The 19,807-nt window shown below is 43.3% G+C and overlaps 2 protein-coding genes and 1 long non-coding RNA gene across 5 annotated transcripts in view; 1 reads left to right on the top strand and 2 right to left on the bottom strand.

Moving 5' to 3' along the window:
* The window catches only part of asic1b (acid-sensing (proton-gated) ion channel 1b), a 286,951-nt gene that overhangs the window by 219,860 nt on the left and 47,284 nt on the right, over positions 1-19,807 (top strand). For all 3 annotated transcript variants that reach the window (XM_038293188.1, XM_038293185.1, XM_038293186.1), the window contains one exon: positions 19,343-19,470. In XM_038293188.1, the coding sequence (XP_038149116.1) occupies positions 19,343-19,470 (128 nt within the window). The remainder of the gene's footprint in view (positions 1-19,342; positions 19,471-19,807) is intronic.
* Positions 611-3,404, bottom strand: LOC119788644. The gene is made up of 4 exons (XR_005281498.1): positions 3,131-3,404; positions 1,253-1,338; positions 1,024-1,143; positions 611-927 (listed from the first exon to the last, which is right to left on the bottom strand). It is a non-coding gene; the product is annotated as an uncharacterized LOC119788644 (long non-coding RNA).
* LOC119788643 (sodium/potassium/calcium exchanger 1-like) lies at positions 9,628-12,467 on the bottom strand. The gene is made up of 3 exons (XM_038293189.1): positions 12,079-12,467; positions 11,695-11,872; positions 9,628-11,582 (listed from the first exon to the last, which is right to left on the bottom strand). The coding sequence occupies exons 2-3, from the start codon at positions 11,842-11,844 to the stop codon at positions 10,767-10,769; spliced, it is 966 nt and encodes a 321-aa protein (XP_038149117.1). The 5' UTR covers positions 11,845-11,872; positions 12,079-12,467; the 3' UTR covers positions 9,628-10,766.

The raw sequence follows: 19,807 nt of genomic DNA, 5'->3' as shown, positions 1-19,807 counted from the left end.
GCACTAGAAATTTATACTAGAAATTTACATACTAGAAATTTCTTTAATCCAGTAATCTGTCATATTTTACATTAGAACGGGATTTAGCAGAAAGTCTACGCTCTCATTTTCACCCTCAGGGCTAAGCCCCTGATTTCCTAGAATCCTGGATCCTCCCCTGCAGGAGAATATAAAAGTTTTAGGATAACCCTTGAGAGTCATGACCTAAATCACAGAGAACCTTTGGGATTTCATGGAAAAAATCATGTCGTCTCTGATTTCTTTGCTCTCACAGACAAAACCTTCCACAGTGTTGCTACAGGACAGAGCCGGCCCGAGCCTCTTGGGGGCCCTAAGCAGAATTTGATTTGGGGGCCCCCCCTCCTACCATGCAGAATCACCTATACTAGAAGATTACTGACACAAATGTCACACTATAATGTTATAGGGAATATTAAAAATGAATAGACTATGGTAATGTATTAATACAAAATAGATAAACAATACTTACAATACTTTGTTTTATTAAAACTTTTGAATACAAACATTAAATAAATTATTTGCAAATGTGCATTAAATGTGCAATATTTAAATAAAACCAATATAGACAAACATTAATATCAAAAATAATTTGCAACAGAAGCAGTAAACATCATCACTTTTCTTTGAATAAATTAGCCAGCTTCGCTTGATTTTTTTCCCCATTAACTAATTGTCTGTATGTATAGTGGTAGTGAAAGCTTCATCCATCTGATCTCTTGGGGAATGTAGAGGTGTCACTGATTGGCGCTGGCCCTCTTCTTACCAGATCAGTCCTTTCTGAATCTGAGAGGAATGCTGACCATTCAACTGGGTCAATTGGAGGAGCTGTTGATCCATCTTGATAGCTGGAGCTTGTTGAGGCAGTGGATGGGAAATCTATAGCAGTTGGTTCAGATGTAGAAGGACCTGTAGGGACAATAGATTAAATACAAAAGAATAAAATACCATAGCAGAAAATGTTATTGTAAAGCCAACACAAAACAAAAACTTAGATTAACAGACCTGTCATGCCGGCTGAGTTTGAAACCAGTGGATCAGTAAATGTAGGTGCTTGTAACTGCTCCTCGCTTTCAGTCACATGTAATTGCTCCTCCCTTGTTGTCGCTTGTGCAGTGGATGAACCTGCAATGATAAAACAAACAAAGAAAAAATAAAGAAATAAATAAAAAGCTAAATGTTTCATGTCATATTAACAGGCTATGTAACCATTTGCCATCAAGAAAACCCTCACCTGCTGCATCATCAGCTGTGGAGGCACTGACACTCGAAACAGTAGGGGCAGGTTTGGTTGTTCTCCAAAGTACTTCAACAGTGTTCCTGGGAAAAATAGCATTGCATAATGCATAGTTTTTATTTATTTATTTATTTCGAACAGACAGTTAAAAACAATCAAGAAAGAAAAAATTTGAATGAAACAAACTTAAGAATGAAAATATAAAAAAAATTATTTTGCACATGTGACATGCAAATTTTATATTTTCTGTTCGAAAAGGAGCAGGTAGAAGATACATCTTATAATGTCCCGCCCCTTTCCTACTTGTCAATTTATCATCAATTAACTGTCAAAACATCAAAAAACCAAAAAAACACTTGTTTCCATTCCACATGATGTTTAGCCATGTACAATTATTTTAAGTACTATTTATGTCATCAATTACATTATAGACTATTAAACAGTCATCTTATATAGCGTATTTTGAAATGAGCTCGGTTTTAATCAGTTTTTTAAATTGGTTTGCATTTATAATTTTTTTAAACTCGTCATTCAATCCATTCCAGACATTTATCTCCACACACAGATAAACAAAAACTCTTCCTGTTTGTTCTAAAGTGTTGTTTTTTAAAGTATCCTTCACCTCTTAGATCATAACCCCCCCTCTCTGACACCAAACATTTCCTGTATATTGTGTGGAAGTTTTTGATTTCGGACCTTAAACATTAATTGTGAAGTTCTAAATATGACCAGGTCCCAGAATTTCAGTATATTTGATTTGATAAATAACTGGTTTGTGTGTTCCCAGTATCCCACTTTATGTAATATTCGGATTGATTTTTTTTTTTTGTAAAACGTATAATGGCTGTAAATTTGTTTTATATGTATTCCCCCAAACTTCCACACAATATGTTAAATGTGGTACAATAAGTGTGCTGTACAAAATAAACAAAGATTTGTAGTCCAGGACGAAACTAATTCTTATAACAGCAACACTTTTGGTTATTTTAGATTTTACTAGGCTGATCTGAGGTTTCCGGCTAAACTTATCGTCTAATATGACACCCAAGAATTTTATTTCATGTACTTGTTCTAAATCAACACTTTCAATTGATATTTTAATTGGATTATTTTCCTGTTTTTTATTGTTTCCGAATATCATGAATTTGGTTTTATCTAAATTTACTGATAATTTATTGTAGAATTAGTTTATTTTCCCATCTTGCACTACAAGAAACTCCACACCTCACCTAACAATTCATATTCTATTGGCAAATAAGGCATAATTGCCATATGGTAAAAACGTAACATTGTGATCTACTGCAGCCTAAATATGAGGAAAGCACCATGTTAATAAAACTGCAGTCTATTTTCATTTTTGGTATATTTTCTAATAAAGATAAAATACCATCTCTCACCAAAGATCTTAGAGCAGAGAGCGCATGTGCTTTGTCTATTAAGTTAGTAGATTCATTTTAACACAAACAACAATGCTAGCTAAGCTGGCTGCTGGCATCTGTGTTTTCTCCAACTTAAACCGATATCTATCCATCCAACCATTATCTTCCGCCTATACGGGGTTGGGTCGCGGGAGTAGCAGCTTCAATAGCGAGGCCCAGACGTCCCTCCCCTCCGGGGGAATCCCAAGCAGGCGTTCCCAGGCCAGGCCAGCCGAGAAACATAGTCCGTCCAGCATGTGCTGGGTCTCCTACGCCGATATGTATCAACACATAAAATACACACCTACCTAAATAAATGTATATTAATAACGGGTAATATTTCACTGTTAATGGTGATGGATGGCTGATAAATATCACGACATGAGTTATGATGACGAGCTAGCTGTGCTGCTGCTGCACAAAATATAGCGGTCAGTAAATAATCATGCAAACATACCTTTATCTTGCTCTTTTTTCTCTTCCTCTTTCCTTTTCTTTTTTCGGCACCAGAGGGATAAATCCTTTTTTGTGACATGGCTTAGACTTTCTTATTAACAGGTGCGCGCCAGCGTGAATTGTCAATGCAGGCGCGCGCCGCGTACCATGAGCTGTCTGCGGCTGCCGTCGTGAAGTGAATGCACATGAGCAGTTGTTGACAAATCAGAAATTATTTTGTCTTGAATTTTTCATTTATTAATTGGTATTCATCATTTATATCACTTGTTTAAGTTATTTAAATGTAAAAAAAAAAAAAAAATTGACCAGGGCCTGTTCAATCGTTTTTGCTTGGGGCCCCCTGGCCACCAGGGGGCCCTAAGCGGCCGCTTAGTTCGCTTATGCCTCGGGCCGGCCCTGCTACAGGAGATACACTATATTGCCAAAAGTATTTGCTCACCCATCGAAATTATTGGAATCAGGTGTTCCAATCACTTCCATGGCCACAGGTGTATAAATTCAAGCACCTAGGCATGCAGACTGTTTTTACAAACATTTGTGAAAGAATGGGTCGCTCTCAGGAGCTCAGTGAATTCCAGCGTGGAACTGTGATAGGATGCCACCTGTGCAACAAATCCAGTCGTGAAATTTCCTCGCTCCTAAATATTCCACAGTCAACTGTCAGCTGTATTATAAGAAAATGGAAGTGTTTGGGAACGACAGCAACTCAGCCACGAAGTGGTAGGCCACGTAAACTGACGGAGCGGGGTCAGCGGATGCTGACGCGCATAGTGCGAAGAGGTCGCCAACTTTCTGCAGAGTCAATCACTACAGACCTCCAAACTTCATGTGGCCTTCAGATTAGCTCAAGAACAGTGCGCAGAGAGCTTCATGGAATGGGTTTCCATGGTCGAGCAGCTGCATCCAAGCCATACATCACCAAGTGCAATGCAAAGCGTCGGATGCGGTGGTGTAAAGCACGCCGCCACTGGACTCTAGAGCAGTGGAGACGCGTTCTCTGGAGTGACGAATCGCGCTTCTCCATCTGGCAATCTGATGGACGGGTCTGGGTTTGGCGGTTGCCAGGAGAACGGTACTTGTCTGACTGCATTGTGCCAAGTGTAAAGTTTGGTGGAGGGGGGATTATGGTGTGGGGTTGTTTTTCAGGAGCTGGGCTTGGCCCCTTAGTTCCAGTGAAAGGAACTCTGAATGCTTCAGCATACCAAGACATTTTGGACAATTCCATGCTCCCAACTTTGTGGGAACAGTTTGGAGCTGGCCCCTTCCTCTTCCAACATGACTGTGCACCAGTGCACAAAGCAAGGTCCATAAAGACATGGATGACAGAGTCTGGTGTGGATGAACTTGACTGGCCTGCACAGAGTCCTGACCTCAACCCGATAGAACACCTTTGGGATGAATTAGAGCGGAGACTGAGAGCCAGGCCTTCTCGTCCAACATCAGTGTGCGACCTCACAAATGCGCTTCTGGAAGAATGGTCAAAAATTCCCATAAACACACTCCTAAACCTTGTGGACAGCCTTCCCAGAAGAGTTGAAGCTGTTCTAGCTGCAAAGGGTGGACCGACGTCATATTGAACCCTATGGATTAGGAACGGGATGTCACTTAAGCTCATATGTGAGTCAAGGAAGGTGAGCAAATACTTTTGGCAATATAGTGTATATCCCTGCTAAAAATAGCTTCTGTATGTTTTTCATAATTTAAACTAGATTAACTCTTTTTGTGTTGATTTAGTTAATGTCATGAGGCGGTGTTTGTATGGAGGACCTGAATGCAGAGACCAGTAGGCAGAGGTGAATTAAAGTCGGTTTATTGAAGTTCTCAGATCCAAGGGCAGGAATCAAAGTCCAACAGAAAACTACTAACGCACCTGAACCAAGGAGACATCAGGGGAAAACCAAAACTAGAAGCCAGGGAGAGACGAGAAACACAGACAGAAGTTAGACGAGGATCCAGCAAACAGGAACTGAAGAGGGAGGGCTTTTAAAGGGGACAGAGACAAAGAGAGAGCTAACGAGGGAATTGAAAACAGGTGCAGGCAGAACAGAAAAACAGAGCAAGGGAGGACACAAGAGGGCAACAAATGGAAAACCAAGAAAAACAGGAACAAACAGACCAAGACTCTGACAGTTAAACTGTTGTGACTCTATGTGTTTCTCACATAACTAAGTTCACATACATAAAATAACAGAGTGAACATGAAGCATCTCTTCTCTCAGCTGTTTAAATTAGGAATAATTAAAGAAATAGTGGATCATGCAGTCAGTTATCAGCCTGGTGACATCACAACAGGGCTTTTTCTGTGTCCTACCTTAAAGTTAAAACAGAAAACCAAGTTACAGAATTACTATTATTTGCAAGTAATGTTTTAATCTTATTTGATTTCTAATCTTTAAAGCAACACGAAGTAACAATCTTGCCCTAATATATCCTACTTTAAACCCCTGAGATGCTAATTCAAGTGTTTATGAGATGATTGAAGGGTCTGTCACCCCCCACTGTCTCTGGCCAGAAAACCAAACTTACAATTTTTGGTGGCACCGACCCCCATGGCAGTCTGATCTCTGTGCTCATTCTTGCAGTAAGACAAGCAGCTTTATGGCAGCCCAATACCAAGTCATTGACATAAATAACCACAATCCCCTTCCTCCGTTAAGCCGGACATACACTGTACGATATTTTCAAACGTTGTACTCTGTTAAAGCTCAAACTGCACAGCGGAACTACAGTGTTTAAAAGTTCACAGTTCACGATTCGTGTTCTTACACTGTACGCCCCAATGCTCTGATGATCTAACTGCTCAGACTATACATTTAAAAAAAAAACACACGTTAAACTTGGAGCCAAGAGATGCCGTTGGTTGGACCGGTCATTCTGGAAGAAGAAGGAGTCTTTTAACTTTTAACAACACTTTATTTACACAAATCAAAACATATAAATAATTGACGTAAATCAATTGTCAGTTAAAAATCCCTATTAAGACAAAAACAAGTGTCGGCTAAAAATCATTAAATGAGGAGCTTGTTAAAATGTAGTTCTTGGGCGTGCAGGTGGCGCAGTGGTTAGCGCGCACGACCCATGTAGTGCCTTAGTCCTAGTGCCGTAAAAAAAATTTGTTCTCCTTAATCTGACACAGCACATAAAATGTTAAAACCCTACAACTGAATAAAATCCTCCCTGTTCTGTGTGGCTCTGTGGAAGTAAAACTCCAGCCTTATTCTGGCTTTAACGTTGCACTTCCACAGAGCCACGGCATCAAGGTGAGGGGCCTCCTGCAGTCTGTCTCTACGGGACAGGTAAATGGCCATCTTTGCTTCGCTGTTTAAGAAACAAAACAAAAGTTGGGCCTTTGGCTTATTTCTTCTGTTTTGGCAAACTCCTACTATAAAAAAGCGTTTGTAAAAACCGTTCCAAAAAACTAAATACACTAATATAAGGCTAAAAATTGTCTTTAGTCTCGTGCAATCCATAAAAATGTGTTAACGTGGAACACATTTTCAGACACACTGCAGAAAGGACACTCGTTTAAAACGCCCTGATTAATAACAGATAAAAACGAGTTTGTGGCGATGACACCATGGAAGAAGAAGAAGAAGAAGAAGAAGAAGAAGAAGAAGAAGATTTTTAACAAAACATTTATTTAACAATGAATTATCAACAAACAGTTAAAAAACTCAGGTCATCAGGACATCATTATAAAAGCAGCTTGTTATATTTCAGCTCTCCTGACTCAGAAATGGTGCACAACACATTGTTAAAACCCCACAGTTGTGTAAAACCCTTCAAATCCCCAGTGGCTCTGTGGAAGCAGAACTCCAGCCTCAACCTGGCTTTGATGTTACACTTCCACAGAGCCACCGCATCAAGCTGAGGTCCTTCCTGCAGTTTGTCTCTTCGTGTCAGGTAAATGGCCAAAATGGCTTCAGAGATTAAATAATTTAAAATTCTGGATTTGAAGGCAGTGGCTCGGTTATAATGTACACCATTGATAAAAACGGAATGGGTAAAAACCACACTAAAAAGGCTAAAAACATTCATTAAAAAATTGAAAAAACCAGTCAGTCGTACACAATCCATAAAAACGTGAAACACACTCTCGGGCAAACTGCAAAAAGGACATTTGTTTAAAACCTCAGGACTGATGACAGATAAAAACGCGTTTGTAGCAATGGCGCCGTGAAGTATCCTCCATTGAAGGTCACCAGTCCGTTTCTTGATGGGAGGCTTGTACAAAGTCCTCCACTGAGGGTTTTGTCCTCCAAATTTGTCTGCCTAGACGTTTGTTGCCCTTTTGTAGAGAGTTCTCCTGTTTAGAACTTTAGTGCAAGTTTTATATATTGTTTTTGGGTCCGTCTTGCACAGATCCATCCTCTGATTTTGTAGTAGGGGTCCGCTGTCCTCCCCAAAGTCTGGATCCATGCACACGTCCGGGAACGGGTCACTCGTGTCAGGCGGGCGCTTTCCGGTGGCGTGCATCTGTAGGAGCCGTCTCTCCCCAGCAGTCATCCGCTCTTTCAGGCGCTCCAGAAAGCGCCGCACCAATCTGGCGGACCGGACCCCCAGCAGCGAGCGGACCTCCTCGACGCCCGAGAAATCCGGCCCGGCGACCCGCACCAGATGCCTCAGGGTCACCGTTCCCGACCTGGACAGCGTCTCGGGAAGGCCAGGCACGGAGCTGTCGTGGACGTCCAGCCTCGCTCCACACACCAGCGGTTCTTCCTAAAAGCCAATGCAGAGAGTTATGCGTTTTGGACCTGTGCAATTTAAAAAAAGCACATGATTTAAAAACACTTTGATAAAATTGAGGTAACCCTTTTATCTTTAAGAGACTTAAGTCTGTTAAAAACAGAGCAGCATCCAGCCCCAGAGAGTTTACACGTCTCAGAATGCAGCTGGCCACGTCTTTCCACACGGGGTTTTCTGTGAGGAACTTCTGAAGGAACTGTAAACGAAAAGTGGCTGTTCTGGCGGCCAGGTGGACAAGGCCCTGGCCCCCCTCCTCTCTTGGTAAAAACAAAACAGACTGTGGCACCCAATGTCGACCGCTCCAGAAAAAATTCACCATCTCTGACTGTATTTTTACGAGAAGGTCAGAGGGTGGGTCTAAAACAGAGAGTTTGTGCCACAGCTGTGAAGCGATAAGATTATTTAAAACCAGTACTCTGCCCCTATAGGACATCTGGGAGTGCAACCACTTCCATTTTCCCAACCTGGTTTTTATTTTTCCTTCTACTTCCTCCCAGTTTTTCTTTAAAAAAGCTTCACTGCCTAAAAACACACCAAGGTACTTAAAACCATCTTTCCTCCACACCAGACCTCGAGGGAGAACTGGGAGCCTGACGGACCACTGTCCGACGGCCAGGGCTTCGCTCTTTGCCCAGTTCACCCTCGCGGCGGACAAGACTGAAAACTTTTCAGTTACCTCGGTTAAAAGACTGACATCCCGTTGATCCTTTATAAAAACAACAACGTCGTCAGCGTAGGCAGATAAAACCATATGATTAGTAAAACCGGGTAAAACCAGACCGTAAACACTCGAACGTATTTTCTGAAGGAGGGGTTCCAGGGAGAGCGCGTAGAGCATCCCCGAGAGCGCGCAGCCCTGTCGGACGCCTCTACACACCCTAAAAGGAGCACACAGGCTACCGTTGATCTTCAGCACACTCTCTATGCCACTGTACAGTACCTGGATCTTGGCGATGAGACCCTCGCTGAACCCAAACCCCCTCATGGTTTTCCAGAGGAAGCCGTGTTCAACGCGGTCAAACGCCTTTTCTTGATCTAATGAAATCAAGCCGACTTGTAAACCCAATGAACCGGAGACCTCCAAAACATCCCGAATCAGGTAGACGTTGTCTACCATGGACCTGCCGGGGACGCAGTAGGTCTGATCTCGGTGGATGACCTGCTCCATAGCTTTTCCCAGCCTCACCGCCAGAGCCTTGGAGAGGATCTTGTAATCGGTACAAAGGAGGGACACGGGGCGCCAGTTCTTGACGTCTTGCAGGTTGCCCTTTTTGGGGAGCAGGGTGATGACCGCCCTGCGGCAAGACAAGGGGAGCGAACCGGCGACCAGACTCTCCCTGCAGACGTCTAGCAGGTCTTTTCCCAGAAGGTCCCAATAGGCCTTGAAGAACTCGACGGTGAGTCCATCAATGCCAGGGGACCTCTGGCCCTGCATGCCGAGGAGGGCTGTGTGGAGTTCCTGGAGCTCCAGGGGACGCTCCAGCTCGGTGTTGGTCTCCATAGAGACCTGGGGTAGTTCTGTGCAGAACTCCCGGAACAGATCCTCGTTCTCTTTGTATTCGCTCCGGAACAGAGAACGGTAAAAACCCACAGCCCTCTCCCTGATCTGACCCGGTTCGCTCAGTTGTTGCCCCGTGTCCGACAGCAAAGAGTGGATCAGCTTCCTCTGACCGTGCTTCCTCTCCAGGCTGAAAAAAAAGCTAGAGGGAGCATCCATCTCTGTGATGTTCTGGACCCGAGATCGGACCAATGCGCCTTGGACTTTTGACTCCAGCAGGTTGGCTAACGCTAGCTGTTTAGTTTTGAGAGCTTCAATGTGCTCTCGATTTCCTGTGGATCCGCTGAGTTGCTCTAAGTCCACGATGTTCATCTCCAGATCTCTGATAGATCTGGTAATGTCACGAGTGACGTTGAGAGTATGCTGTTGACTCAGCAGTTTTATCTGAACTTTCCCATAGTCCCACCACTGTCTAAGAGAGGTAAAATCTGACTTTCTCCGTCTAAAACCAGTCCAAAAATAACTTAAAGTCTCCTTAAAACCTCGATCGTGAGTTAAAGCAGAGTTAAAATGCCAGTAAGCGCTTCTCGGTAAAATGTTTCTAATAAAAACACTACCTAAAAGCAACGAGTGATCCGTAAAAGCCACCGGTAAAATCTGGCATGCCTTAAACACGTTAAAATGGTGTTTAAAACAATAAATACGATCAAGCCGAGCTAAAGAGATTCTGTTTTCATTGATGTGGGACCATGTGTACTGCCTGGAGCCAGCGTGCATCCTCCTCCATACATCCACCAGGCTGTGAGACAAGACCAGCTGCCGCAGAGCGTGTTGGGCCGCTGGATGCGGCTCTGGATGATTGCGGTCTAAAAGCTCATTTTCGGTACAGTTAAAATCCCCGCCTAAAAAAACATAATCATCACACCCACAATCACCCAACTTTCCCCCAATTTTTTCAAAAAAACGCTTTTTCTCTGCATTGGTGATAGGTGAATAAATATTGATAAAAACGATGCTAAAAAGATCAAACTTTGCTTTGACTAAAAGACACCTCCCCTGAATGACGTGCTCAACTTCTGTAGATAGTGGGGTGAATGTTCTGGAGAAAAGGATCCCCACCCCAGCACTCTGGGAGGTGCCGTGGCTTAAGATGACCTCCCCCCTCCACTCTCTACTCCAGTCTGCTTCAGTTAAAATATCACTATGGGTTTCTTGTAAAAACACAACATCGATTCTTTTTTGTTTTAAGGTTTGATAAATTAAAGCACGTTTTTCAGCCTCCCTCGCCCCGTTAAGATTCAAAGATGCTATTTTAAAAGAATCCATAATGGGTAAGAAGCTAAAAAAACACACCAAAAAACTATAAAAAGTAATAAAAAGCTGTTGTGCATCATTAAAGCTGTTTTCTGACTTTGGACATTATTTTCCTTAATCTAAAGATCTGTCTATCAGTTAAACCTGATGACCCCTTGTTGCTGATGTGATGTCTTGCAGATGAATAAAATAATCTTAAATAAGGAAAATATGCCTCTATTTTTAATCCCTTAAAACCTTTTGTATTTACTAAAAAATCTCTAAAAGACTCTGCAGGGTATAAAGGCTCCTTATCGCTGGACTGTGACAGAGAGAGCTCACTGGTGTCAGAGACCCAGCTCTCAGCATCGCTGCTGTCTGACTCTTCCTCCTTCTCTGCAGCCTGCTGGCTGGCCTGTTTGCTGGCCAGCTTGCTGGCTTGTGCAGCAGCCACCACATTCTTCCTCTTACTTTTTCTTTTAGGTGCTGAAGCCTCCAGCTCCATCACCTCCTCTGCTTCACCCCTCTCTCCCTCCACGCCACCTCCACAAAACAACTCCACACTGTTTTCAGTCGATCTTTCAACCTGTCCTCTAACCTCCACCTCACCTTTCTCTCCCTGAACTCCACACGCCAAATAGCCCTCATCACCCTTCACCTCCTCCTGCTCTCCCTGCACACCGTCTCTCTCCCCACCTGCGCTCTCAGCCTCACCACCATTCACCCCATCACCACTCAGCACCGTGCTCCCATCCTTCCTCACACACACAATCATCTTAACAGATTTCACAGTTTTCATGACTGACGCCTCAACAATACCTGGAGCAGGCTCCTCCACCATAGGCTCCTCCGCAGCCGCCGCACGTCCCTCCGACACCACCGCGGCAACCCCCGCCGCAGCAGCAGCAGCGGGCCCCTCCGACGGAGCAGGGGCGGGCTCCTCCACCGCAGCAGCGGCGGGCTCCTCCACCGCAGCAGCAGCAGCCACACTAGGCGGAGGCCCCATCTGCTCAGCAGCAGCGGGCCTCCTCCACCGCAGCAGCGGCGGGCCTCCTCCACCGCAGCAGCGGCGGGCTCCTCCACCGCAGCAGCGGCGGGCTCCTCCACCGCAGCAGCAGCAGCCACACTAGGCGGAGGCCCCATCTGCTCAGCAGCAGCGGGCCTCCTCCCGGCCCCATCAGGGCACACTTTAATTACGTGTCCCTCCTGTCCACAACCAAAGCACTTCATGTTAGAGGAGGTTGCAAAAAGCATGTAGTCGAATCCATCCAATCTAACATGAAAGCGGAGATTGAGTTCCTCATCACGCTTGTTTAATATCATAAACAGTTGTCTCCTATGGGAGACAACATGTTTTAACAGAGGTGATTTACACCCCGACATCACCTTCTTAATGGGTGAAACCACCTTACCGTGTCGGGACAGTTCTTTGATCAGGAACTCGTCACTGATGAACGGAGGGACGCTCGACAGAGTGACTCTGGTTGCAGGCAGTGTCAATGGGGAAACTTGCAGAAACAACCCATTGACAGAGATGCCTGCTTCCACCAGCCGCTGAGCCTGCTCCACTTTCTCCACAAATAAGACGACAGCTCCACTCATGCGAGCTGCCGACTTAATGGACCCATGTCCAACAACCTCCCCCACAGCCAGACACACGTCCTCCACGCTGCACGGAGAACCGGCGCCCACCTTGATGCCGTTCTTCCGTGTCAGCGTGGAGAAACCTCCCGCACTCCCCACCACCACCATGGCGTGCAGAGACGCCGACTGCCGCCGGGCAGAACCCGACGGCCCCACAACCCACAAAAAAAAAAACACCAGCAACTATTAAACAACAAAAAACACAATTATATACACAATATTTACATACACCAAGTGAAAAAATGAAAGAAAAAGTAAGAAAAATCCACTCAAACAGAGTTTTTCTCACGCGCTCTCTCTTCCACTTCTCCACTCACACTCCTCCCACACGAAGAAGAAGAAGAAGAAGAAGAAGAAGAAGAAGAAGAAGAAGAAGAAGAAGAAGAAGAAGAAGAAGAAGAAGAAGAAGAAGAAGAAGAAGAAGAAGAAGAAGAAGAAGAAGAAGAAGAAGAACTACTCCCATATTTGCAGATGTGCTGTACGGAATCTGAAAAAGTTGGCTCATAGCTCTGCTTCAGCAGTAGGATTTGCTCTCAACCACCTCACGAGGGCCAACTTCATTTCCAAAATGTTTGATTATTTATCCCAACCTTATGATTCCTGATCAGGAGGTTGTCGAGAGCATTAGAAAATATATAGAGGTTGAATCCCCTTATAAGAGCAAAGAAACTGGTTTGTGTTATACTGGAGTGGCAAACTCTAACTTCACTGACTTGTATAAAAGTAACAATTTGCAGCAAAAAGGGCAACTGTACACTTGTACATTATAAATATATTGTCCAATATCACCGATCTCTTCAGATATGTCACTGGGAAATTCTTTTTCCAGCTCAAAATTACTGAAATGAAATAATCGATGTGAAATTCCTCGGCAAGTTCTGGAACTGCTCCACACCAGACATGGGCAATGTGGAGTCAACAAGTCATCTCCATGTCATGTATTTGATCTACCCAGCCAATTAACCAGGTGAGTCCAATCTGCACAGGGTAATTCACGGTGAAGATTGGACTCACCTGCTTCAGTGGCTGGGTGGAACAAATACATGACATGGAGATGACTTGTTGACTCCACATTGCCCATGTCTGCTCCACACTGAGGTGAAGATAGGCCTGGAAACTGTCACTTCAAAAAAAGTTCTTTACAAGCCTGAACTCCCCAAGCTTCTTCCTCCACCTGAGGGCTTCATGCATCCACACACCCTCGTTTTTCTTGCTGTTGTGTTTGTGTTAACTCTTGCTGCTTTGCTGTCGACAGCAACACAACTGACCGCCAACCCAGCGAACACAACGCCTGGCAGGTAGTGCAGCAATTGTGCACTGAACCTGTAACCTGGGCACCCAGCCTGAAAAACACGGAGCGTATTTCAATCTGTTCGGACATAGCCGGGTCACAGCATGCGAGGCAGGACTTTATGATGACTCACTCTCATTGCCAGAATTACCCATGATGCAGCTGCACTTTTCTGCAAGCATAAGAGTAAAATGGCAACCACAACAGAGCAACATTTTAATGATGCTTTTTGTGATGTCCTATGAAAGACTGTTCATTAATGGAAAGTTTCTTTGAGGGCTTGACATGTTTCACTGATTACAAAATTACAAACACAGAGCGCGTTGCTTGGAGTTGTTGTATAACATCTTTAGGTATCTGACTGGTTCTAACCTGATGAGGCTGACCTGTAACTATCAAGCTCTAACAGCTATTACCAGACTGATATGCCAGATACACATCGTATCAGTCTGGCTAGCCAGGCAGCCAAGCCAGTACAGTTATTCTCCAGAGGCAGACTTACACTTCACTGACTTTTATAAAACTAACAATTTGAAACATAAAAAGGCTATTGTACCCTAGCTCACTTCATATAAATATACATGTATTAGTGGCGGGCATAGATACATTTTTTTAATCTAGATTAATTTTATTGTAATTTTGGAATTAATCTAGATTAAAATCCCTAATTTTATTTCTGCCAAAGGCATTCATGATATTTGTATGCTACCTTCAGAATTTAAAATAACAGCTTAACTTTTTTTTTATCTTTGCTTCTTACTTAAGGTTTTGACAAAGATATTAATACTTTTTTTGCTCACTTCCAATTATAAACTTTGGGGCAACAGCGTTTGAGGATAATACTAAAATCTGTGTTTAGAATATCTTTTGTGATGTGAAGATCCCGAGGTTTTTAAAAATGTATCATGACTCTAGCTCTAGAAATGAAATAGACTAAACAAATACCACAGAAGCTACATTTTAAAAATGCATCCTGCTTTACCCACATTCAGCAAAGCAATCACCAAGAGGCAAACGTAACATTCTGGTAATCATTTGTGATGTCGTTGTAAAGTGAAATTTAAAATTACAAAAATATAGCATGCCTAAAGCGAAGGAGTAAAGTTCACAGCTGGCATCGATGAGGTGTACAGTAACACAGAGGTAATTATCAGCTTTAGGTGGTACTAGAGACTGGAAGAACTCCTGCAGTAAACCAAGGTGCAAACAGCTTTAGTCTTGTCGAGTTTTTCATTGGAAGGCTTCTTAAAAATAAATTTTCCTGAAGCAAACCCGGTGTCGTGCCAAGGTAGATATCACCACCAGAATTTGCATCCCCTCGCCCAGAGCAGGCACAGAGTAGGTGCTGATCGAGTTCACTACGCCTCAATTCAATAAGGGTAGTACAGCATACAGAAATTGTAGTGAATATAAAACACAAATATAGGCACCCGGGGAGCAGTGTGGAGTCAAGGGACTTGCTCAGAGACCCAGAATGCTGGCTGTGGGGTTCAAACTGGGTACTTGCAATCTTCTCAGAAGACAAGCTCGATCCTCTAACCATTAAGCTTGTCATGATGTTACAAAGTTCAGACCCAAATTCAGGAAACCGAACAGAGAGACCAGGGAAAAGGTTTAACGGGTTTTATTGAAGAAGTTTTAGCAGAGGGAGAAGTGTTGCTCTGAACACTGCTCAACCAGAACTGTAAAGTGAGGCGAAGAAACAGCGGTTAGTTCAGGCTCAGTGGGGAATATGACTCGTGAACTTGGAGAAGAGGATTTGGTTGCTGACTCACGTTTCCAGTGAAGTTGTTGAATCCTTGACTCCTGTCTTTGTGCCGTGGTTCCAATGTTTGTCTGATTTGGTGGAGGGCGGAACAGGGTTTACCCAGAATGCGGTTGAAAGTTGGTGAACGGAGAAACTGACTGCCACTCAGATTTCCTGTGGTACTTGAATGGGTCGTAGTGGAGAATAATCCCTTTCTGAGTGAGAAGCTCAGACGATCTCTTAGGAAAGTGGATCCAAACCTCCTGTTTGAACCCTAGCTCAGTTTGAAGCTCAGTTGATCCTTCCAGGGAGTCAAGGTCCTAGAAATCCAGTTTGCAGGATGACTTCCTGCCGAGAGGCAAAGACAAAAAAAAAGTTAAAGCTACAGTGTGTAATAATTACAGGCATATAAAGTCAGAAATTTAATATATTATACATAACTATGTTATTTATCATCACCTATGAGCTCAGCCTTTTAACCATAATATTTGCGTTGCCTTAGAATTCGTTATTTATAATTACATAGGAGCGGGTCTCGCAGCCATGGAGGCAGACATCTTTGCGCTACGGCAGCGCAGAGGCAACAAACTAGCGATTGCGAGATCTCCCATGACGCTCGAAAATAACTACGGCAAGTTGAGAGAGATGAACTGAGACGGTACTGAACAGTAGATGGCAGTATTATACCTGAGAAGCGTTTAGTCTGCCTGAAACCAAAGAAGAAGAAGAAGCAGGTATACTGCGCCTCAGTAACAAGAAAGGTGAACAAGGCGGCAGGCGTGAGTGACTTTGCAAACTGTTTGGCACTGTGTGGCCAAACATCAGACGAATGGAGGATCATGCCTACTGTGCATCACAACGAAAAGCGGCGGACACCGAACCCCCGTCATCTAAGAAGCGGAAACACGACGAGAATAAACGCAAGCGTGACAAGAAACGACAAAAAACACGGATCAACATTGGCACGGCATTTACACGATGGAAGTCACTGATGGAGGAAAAAGGTTTTCAAAGTGACGCTCAAGTTGCCAGTTTTCTCTTGGACAGGTAATTAATCCTACACACACAATTGTCTAATATCACTGCCGTTTTTGGAGTATAGGATGCTCAGACCTGTCTAAAACAATAACATGCTGCGTGATGATGCTGTTACTCTCCAGTATACTTATTCAGCAACGTCCCTGACGTTTCACAGGTAATGATTCAGTAATTTTCTGTAAAATGATTTTCTGGATATATACCTCGGTTACTTCTCTCCGGCTCCTTTGGAGATCTTCAAGCCTTTCCTCCTCTGCTCTCACCCCGCTGGCTCCCCTCTCTCGCCTGGCCCTAGCTGCACGCCCACCCCGGCCTCTCTGCCCTCTTCCTTTCCCTCTTCCTCGCCTTGTAACCCCCGTGCCACAAACAAGACTTGGACTCTGTAAACGGGGAATATATATTCTTCCAGCGAACACAATCTCGCTGTTAAATTACAATTACTTCGTCTGTTTATATCACCATGCAAAGCAGCTCACCAAAACGTCACAACGACGTAGAAAAAATAACGGGTATATTTATTATCTTAAGTCTACATGAAATCTATACCCTACACAGACTAATGAAATACTATCTGTAAAATTATCTATGTAAACAAACCTCATCACTTGAGAAGGTAGGTGATGCGGAAGTCGTGGAAGACATTTTGTCCCGTAACGCTCGCCGTACTGTTGGGGGGGAGAAGCGGTGGGGGGGAGACGTTCATGTTGCTGCAGTCTGCAGTCTGAACGTTAGATGTCGCTGAAAATTACACACTGTAGCTTTAAAACTTAGATTGACAAAAACTGGCAAACACTCTGGCGTCAAAGTAGTGGCAGTCAGTAGCTTAAGAACTCTCCGTTTAAGGAGGAAACCATCAGCAGGTGTGTGAGGAGGCGGACCAGAACCAGGCGCCTCCTGGTGGAGGAAGGGAGACAAACACAGAAATACAAACACAAAAACAGGAGTCCTGACAAGGCCAACACTCCCCAATGTTATGGAACATGTTGAAACGAACAAGGAGCTGTTTTGAAGCAAACACTCTCGCATTTACTTTTTTTCAATCAATGTCCCTGTCGATATTCTGCTATAACATGAGAAGTGAAGAATAAAATAAGAATGCTCATCTTTCATAAAGATAATACATCTAAAGTTTCATGTTTAGTAGCTTGGAATTGAGGCGCTGTGAACTCAATCAGCCCCTTCTACTCCGTGCGTGCTCCCGGCAAGGGTATACAAATTCTGGCAGGGATAACTACGTTGGCACGACACTAGCATTTTATAGCTGCATCCATGTCAGCACGCCCCCAGATATATACCCGCGCTAAAATATCAAGGTGAAAGTCATCATTAGTATACACCCAGCTCCAGCGCCGATAACGACCCACCACTAATATATATAATAGATAATTTGCAAAACTACCAAGTTCTTCACTAATTTTATCTTCATATGCATTGTCCAGCTTGCTTTGAAAGTGACAGTGCCCTGTAGCTGTGGAGTACTGGGGGGCAGTCTGTGTTTACAACAGTGCTCTTCTAAATGTCCCTCTAGATAGAAGTACAACTCCAAAATTACTTAGTATTGCTTTAAAGTACCAGAAATGTTGTCTTTTTGTCCAACAATTATGTCCTTCTATTAAATAGCAAAAGTTTGTATACAATGATTTCAGAATAAAATAGCATTTGCCTCAAGCTTTACCTCATTTTTTGGTTGTAAAATAGAAATTAAACCATAGTTACAAGTGAAAATGTAACATGTTTCAAGTATGAACCAAATAATTACAAGATATACAAGAAAAAAATCAGATGTCTAAATGTTTGTTTTTATCTGACACAATTTTTAGAATCTTGGTCTCACAAGGTCGGTATTTTTTGTCAGCTCTCTATAGATATTGACTTCTCTAATGAGAAAGTTTAAGTAATTGATAAATACTTGAAATTGTTTTGCAAGAAAGTGAAAAAAAGTAATTGTTATTAAACCCACAAAAGATGGCCATGACTGAAGAGTGGCATGAAGATACAAAAATACAAGATTGGAAGGCTTTGTGTTTTCGTGGATCTATCTGTAGCTCTCAGTATTTTCTTTGACAGCAGAACAAAATGGCCTGGTATTCAGTCTCACTGGGCCAATATGTAATAGTTCAAATCTGTCACACTATGTTGAAGTTTTCTTGCTGAACTCCTGCCACAACTCTGAGCTCCCTAATTGAAAATTGTTGGAAAGCCTTGCACTTAGAAGATGATACCGAGTGACAACCAAGAAGGGAAAAAGAGGGGGTGAGCTGGCAGAAAACAGACACTGTACATTATCACCAAGCTGCCTCTCAGAGGAGCTGAATCTCTTGAATCCAACCTGCTGGCTGCATAATTGCTATTTTAAGGGCAATGTTATCAGGAAAGAAATATGTTTGCTGAAGTGTATGGGTAAGTCTATATCATCGAGGTGTTTCCCTCAAGTCTGAAGTGAAGAGGCCCATCCATGTAGTATAAAATCTATGCAGTAGAGTGCTGTGGGGAATTAAACTCAGCTGTATTGATTTTGCTTTATCCTCATCATCATTTATTTAATAATTTACACATTTGCTTTGATTTTCTCTTCAGTGGGAAAGGCTACAGTTAGACAGGCATTGTCGTCTTTTAATCTGTTTGGAAAATCCATTCACTTTATCCTTTCACTCCTCATTCGCGCTATTTAACCTGTAAAGAGCCTAAAGTGTTTGACATTCATGAGAAAAAAAACAATGTTTAGTGTCATTCATATTTTGATGAATAGGCAATGATAGCTTCCAAGATTTTAGGCAGCCAAGATAAGACGTTTGTTTTTTATTTCAATCTGTTTTACTCCCCCTGGCTCAAAGGTATTCCAACACTTTAATGCTTCTGGTTAGTAATGAAAGCTTTAAGTTAGATGAGAGGGGCCAGGGTGTGCATGCAAATGATCATCCCTGTTGTAACTGACCTAACCTTTTATCATCAACAGATGAAACGTCGTTTGAAGCGGGGATTAAAGTTCAGATCCACACACAAGATGAGCCGCCATTCATAGACCAGCTTGGCTTCGGAGTGGCGCCAGGATTTCAGACTTTTGTTTCCTGTCAGGAACAACGGGTATGTTTGTCTAAACATGCTGAAATGTCTCTGATTATTCTGACGATGAGAAAAATCCTTTTAGCTCACATTACAGTCCTAGTGCCAAGTTTGGAAAAGAAAGTCATTTGCTCCCCTAAAATAAATCCATCCATACATTCATCTTCTTTTGCATATCCGGGCTCAGGACATGGGGGTAGCAGCTTCTGTAGGGAAGGCCAGCTGAGAAACATAGTCCCCCCAGCGTATCCTGGGTCTCCCCCAGAGGCATCCAATCCAGATGCCCAAGCCACCTCAACTGGATCCTCTTGATGTGAAGGAGCAGCGGCTCTACTCTTAATCCTCCCCGGATTACTGA

The sequence above is a fragment of the Cyprinodon tularosa genome, unplaced genomic scaffold, assembly GCF_016077235.1.
Source record: "Cyprinodon tularosa strain WSP-4 unplaced genomic scaffold, ASM1607723v1 ctg322, whole genome shotgun sequence".
Lineage (NCBI taxonomy): Eukaryota > Metazoa > Chordata > Actinopteri > Cyprinodontiformes > Cyprinodontidae > Cyprinodon > Cyprinodon tularosa.
This window is presented reverse-complemented; position numbering and strand designations above follow the sequence as displayed.